The sequence below is a fragment of the Capsicum annuum genome, chromosome 6 (assembly GCF_002878395.1).
Source record: "Capsicum annuum cultivar UCD-10X-F1 chromosome 6, UCD10Xv1.1, whole genome shotgun sequence".
Taxonomy (NCBI): Eukaryota; Viridiplantae; Streptophyta; class Magnoliopsida; order Solanales; family Solanaceae; genus Capsicum; species Capsicum annuum.
Genome location: NC_061116.1, coordinates 206,499,207 through 206,505,208, shown reverse-complemented (window position 1 = coordinate 206,505,208; position 6,002 = coordinate 206,499,207). Strand labels below are relative to the sequence as shown.

General features: G+C 29.6%; 2 protein-coding genes across 2 annotated transcripts in view; both read left to right on the top strand.

Moving 5' to 3' along the window:
* LOC107875976 (serine carboxypeptidase-like 45) overlaps positions 1 to 563 on the top strand; it is a 4,176-nt gene extending 3,613 nt beyond the window's left edge. Inside the window, exon 10 of the mRNA XM_047413842.1 lies at positions 37 to 563. Within this exon, the coding sequence (XP_047269798.1) occupies positions 37 to 189 (153 nt within the window). The 3' untranslated portion in view covers positions 190 to 563. The remainder of the gene's footprint in view (positions 1 to 36) is intronic.
* A 2,160-nt stretch (positions 564 to 2,723) lies between these two features.
* Positions 2,724 to 4,328, top strand: LOC124899601. The gene is made up of 5 exons (XM_047414539.1): positions 2,724 to 3,033; positions 3,208 to 3,390; positions 3,453 to 3,707; positions 3,756 to 3,817; positions 4,017 to 4,328. Exons 1-5 carry the CDS (start codon positions 2,724 to 2,726, stop codon positions 4,326 to 4,328), a joined length of 1,122 nt encoding a protein of 373 aa, XP_047270495.1.
* The last annotated feature ends 1,674 nt before the right edge of the window (positions 4,329 to 6,002 follow it).

The following is a 6,002-nucleotide window of genomic DNA, read 5'->3' as shown; positions in this document are numbered from 1 at the left end:
CCCCCCCCCCCCCCCCCCCCCCGCCGCATGTTATAGGTTGGTGGATGGACTCAAGTGTATGATAATATCCTTTCATTTGCCACCATTAGAGGTGCTGCTCATGAAGCTCCATTCTCTCAGCCAGAGAGATCACTTGTTCTGTTCAAGTCATTTCTTCAAGGCAGGCCACTTCCTGAATTATTCGAATAAGATCCCAAAATGACGGATAGCCGAGAGTAAATAGGTCCTTCTTGTGTATACACTTCACAATTTAATGTAAAAGGTTCTTTGTTTTTTAGCTTTTGCTCCAAAAGATTAGGAAAGGTTGTCGAGGTGCATGCAAGCTAGTGAGGACACCACGATATTTGAAAAAAAAAAATGATTAGAAGAAGACTCAGAAGAGTCTAAAAAGTTGTGCTAGAAAGAAAAAAGTATGATATTAGGGCCTACTTATTGTGATTTGGTTTTATTCTTCTTTCTTCAAATTTTGGCTGGCATGCAAATGAATGCAGGAATAGTATCTGTAAGCTTTGTTGAAAGCAAAAGGGTTCACCATGACCAAATATTTGATCTTTCATAATTCATACTTCATGTGTTGGATTAGTAGATATCGAGTTTGCTCAGTTAGTAAATTTGACTTATTATACGTTCAATTTATAAATTTATAAACAAATAAGAACTAAGACTAGTTGAATATATGAGTAACTGAAAAAACATTACCAAATGAAACAAAAACCTCAAACTTTAATGACATTTCAACTTTGTAAGTTGATAGGCTTTACAAATTAAACAAATGAAGTCCAATAATGGGAATATTATACAAAATGTGTCCTTGAGTTAAATTTCTCATACAAAGAATAGTCACACTTACCATTACTTACCTAAAATAGCCTTTTTAATTGGTACAATTACAATTTTGTAACAAACCGGACCTTATTTTGCTGGATTCCCACAAGGGTGTTGGCCCGTAGAGATGGAGAGAAATTTGTACTTAGGAGACAGGAGAGAAAAGCTTTTATTTTGGAAAAATTTCATAAATAGCAACTATATAACCTTAATTACAACTTTTCTAGCAACAGTTTCAAAATTACAAAAAATAGCAATATGTATTTTGTATTTGAGTAAACTGTTGCTAGTTAAATACATATACAAAAGAATATTATGTTCCTAAAATAAAACAAATCAGTTTCAGATTAAAACGGTAAAAAACGGTTCCATAATTTATGGTATAATTAATTCAAAGATGCCCTTACCTTTTAGAACTCTTTTTTTAAATCAACGCTAATTTACACCAATTAATTCAAATTCAAACAAATTTTCCATTATTAGAAAAAAAAACAATCAAAACCAAAATTTCAGATCGGCTAGCATTGTTAAGCATTGTGAAGCACATTTAAAAATCGATTGTGCAATTTCAGGTATTGATCAACAAACTTTATACTATTTGTAGTTTCATTATAATTATATTGATAAATTTGCTGAAGAAATTGTACCAAATATGCATAAATTTCGTGTGATTCTAATATATTGATATATTATGTCAATTTTATAAAATTTCGTAAGAAATTGTTAATGCATGTTTTTAACAATTTCAAATATGGCGTTGTTGTTCTAAAATTTGAAAGTTGAGACGTAATTTTAAAACGTTAATCTGAATTTATTTTTGGATTAGCAGGTTTCGAAAATTGATTTTGGTTGTATTCTCTTTAGAGTTTTTTATTAGCGAATTTGTTGTTGTGTATACTACGAATTACATAGTTAAATTGATTTTTAATATTATGTAGTTTGTATAGATTGAAGATGGGAAGCATTGCAGTTCTTGTTAAACATTCAGGAAAATGGAATTATGAGCAACAATATGAAGAGTACATCAGTGATGTGATATTGTTGAGCTTGAACTCTACGTATGACCAACTGTACACAATACTTGCTGCTCATGTTGATTTGTACTTGCTGCTCATGTTGATTTGAAGTCCAAATACATTGAAATCGAGTATCAATTAACAGATAGTGCAGTGAAAATACGTATTCATAATGACATGGGTTTAAAGGTCTATATTATGCAGAAAAAAGAGTTGAAGGAATCGAGTATTTTGCCTTTGTATGTAAGTGTTTCTGAGAGGGATAATTTCAGCACAATGGTAAATTCATCATTGTGTAATTCGGGAAGTCTAAAGATAATTGTCAGTGCGACTAATGTTGGAAATACAAGTAGTGAAAGAGCATTAATGGTTACTCCATCAGAAGAGTGTTTGGATGTATTTGAAATGGATACAAGTAAAGTTATTATCTCCGACCCACATCACAAACATATTGAGGTTGATCAAGTTTATGTCTCAAAAAGAGTATTACAATCAGTCATGAAGGGCTATTCAATTCAAGAGAAGTTTCGAACACTATCTGTAAGATTGAGTAAAACCTGATAAGTGTATTATGCATTTAGTTAATTTTTTTTTCAGATGGTTAATTGTATTTGAGCATATGCATTTATTTTGGTTTGCAGTTATACATTGTTGTGCAGATCTAGTAATTGTACTTTTTTATTTCGTGCATCTGGTATCAGTGAATCTGAAATGTTTTATGTCAGAGAATTTTAACCAGAACATACCTGTCCGATAAAAGATAATATTTATCCTAAATTGCATGCTACTGGTAAGTTGATTAGTGGTACAGTCAAACCAAAGTTGAAATGCCACAAACGAAAATACAGTCCATCTGAAATCAAAAGTGATATGAAGGAAGACATGGGTATGGATTTAACATATATTATGTGTTGGCGAGCGAAGGAGCAAGCACTTGAAGATTTAAGAGGGAAACCAGCAGCATCATACGGGAAACTACCTGCATACATGCATGTGTTAAACACATGTTATCCCGGTTCACATATTAGAATGAAAAAGAATGAAGAGAATGAGTTTTTGTATATATTTATTGCACTAACTACATTCATTCAGGGGTTCGAGCATTGCAGACCTGTCATTGTTGTTGATGCAAGTCATCTAAGAGGACTGTATAATGAGATTTTCGTAGCTGCATGTACCATGGATGGAGCTGGTAAGATATTTAATTATAATTGTATTTGACTTCAAATATGTATTTGGATTTAAAATATACATATGCAGTAGTTTTATATATCCTCTGAAAGTTTAGTAGCTTTGCAGCTGTATGTAGTAATAAGTTGATATGTTAAAAATCATGTATGCTTGTATGTTTTTTTTGAACATGCAGAACATATATTTCCATTGGCCTATGATGTTCTTGATCCCGAAAATGATACTTCTTGGACTTGGTTCTTTGAAAATCTAAAGGAAGCATATGGTGAAAGAAGAAATATGTGTGTAGTTTCTGATCGTAATGCAAACATCATTAAAGCTGTAACTGAGGTGTATAATGATGTACCACATTATGCTTGTATGTGGCATTTATGGAGAAATGTGAAACAAACTTTAGAAAATCACATGATGCATTGTCAGACGTCTTCTATTCCATGGCAAAATCATATTCAAAGATCGAATTTCACAAATTAATGGAGAAGGTGGAGGTAGTTGATGTTAGAGTGAAGAATTACTTGAAATTGGCGGGATACAATAAATGGGCTAGGCCATATGCATCTGTTCATAGGGGACGAACTTTGACATCAAACATTACCGAATCAATTAATTCTGCAGTGGTTTCAGCAAGAGAACTACCAATATATGATTTTTTAGAGGAAGTTAGATTGATGTTTGGTAGATGAAACTGTGAAAACAGACAGCAGGTGTTGTATACTTTTACAGATCTTATTGGTAAGTTTAAAAAAATTCTACAACAGAATGAAGCGGATTGTATACGTATGAAGGTATGATAAAATTTATTTGTTATGCTGTATATATAAATAATAGTTTTTTCATTTGGTATTTGGTTATATATGCATAAACATATAATAAATTTTGTGTTTATGCTGTATATATATTTCTAATATATTTGCAAAGCTGTTTGTCATATAACTATGTAAATTAATTTCTTTTTACTAACTAATTTGCTTTTACTAATTTCAGGTTATACCTGCATCAGAGTATATATATACAGTCCATGACAAGGACAAACATTTTATTGTTTGTCTTAAGAAAAAAAAATGTTCTTGCAATGCATTTCAGTTGGATAAGATACCATGTGTTCATACTTGTGCAGTTCTTGATAGCAAGAATTTTAAAAAGGGACCATATTGCTCTGATCTATACAAGCCAAAAACAATGTTGAGAACGTATGATCTTCCGGTTTATCCTCTTCCACACAAAGATGATTGGTTAATTCCAAAGGAAATTCTGGATGAGGTAGTTCTGCCCCCCAAAATACAAGCGACCCCCTGAAAGACCTCGAAAGAAGGATCGTGGAAAGTCCGGACGAGATTTGTTTGGAAATAAAAATAAAAATTGTTGTAGTTCATGTGGAAGTAAAGGTCACAATAGGCGTTCGTGTAGGAAATACAACAAATGATAAGTTGGTTGATGTCTTTAGTTAACAAAAAATTGCATATTTTTCTACATTGAATAATATATATAGGATCTTATATATTGGAAAAATAATTTTGATGCTATTCTTTGTTGTTATGCGTAATATGTTGGAAACTTTATGTATTTCTTTAATTGAATTCAATAAGAATAAATTGAGAAATTATTACATATAACATTATTGATTTATACTTATTTAAATCTACACATAACAAAATGTTAATTCTGTTAACTACTTTGAAGAATCATTGAAGTAGCTATGACCATCTAAAAATATGTATTATAACATATTTTAAGGGACCATATAGAATGATAAAACATATGATTTAGTTATATATATAAATATGTTATGCATAAATACAAATATACATATGGATATATTCTTAAATACATATATACATTTGGGTATATATGTAAAAATACGTTTTAATAACTAATGCATAAATACATATATAAATTTGAGCAAACATATATGTATATATATGTTTATATGCTTAAAATTAATAAAATACAAAAATTTATTATATTTGTACACATATGTATTTATGTATTTTATAATGTGAATACATAAATATATAAATACATAAATACATTTTTATGTTAAAAATACATGTGTTGTATAAGGTGAACTTATATAGTTTGAATGTAAATATATAAATATATTTAAATTATTGTTAAATACACATGCTTTATTATATATATATATATGTGTGTGTGTATATATATATATATATATATGTTGATTTTGATCAATACATGGTATACTAAAAAATGGATGCGCATTATTTAAAAAATTAAATTTTAAAATACATATATTTTGTATTCGTATCAACATATGCATAATAGAAACCTAAATTAAATATTGTACTGTAAACATCATAAAAAGTAAATATCACATCAATTAAACATCATAATAATATATTGCAATTGTTCATTAAAATAACATATGAAACTTCAAATATATTAAAAAAGGCGTAGTCAACAAAATGTTAATTGTTGTCAAATACAACCATGTCAAAATAAAAGTCATATATCAGTTACTTCAGTAATTTATGTTATCTGAATTTCCCTATGAGGTCTACTTGGTGCTTCATCATCACTCTGTGCTTTCTCTTCTTCTTTCTTTTTACCATAATGCCACAACATTGCAGCGTACCTCGTGCGAAGAAGATTTGGATCAAAGTCGACTTTCGGAACACCTCCACTAAATGTAAGGCACTTGGCATAAATAATCATATATAAACCACAATCCCTGCATATAGTATAATTCATAAGTATATATATATATATATATATATATATATATATATATATATATATAACATGAAATATATATAATATATATAACCATTAATATGAATATAAAACTTACAAGCTGCCACTTGGTTGTTGAGGCAAATCTTCCACAACGTAGACATCAAATAGATTATTTTTTTCATTTAACTTGTAATTTGGATGACTGTCAATATCAATACCCTTTTTCTCATAGAATTTGCATGCCAAAAGGCATAAAGGTATAACCTCAGCTAATTT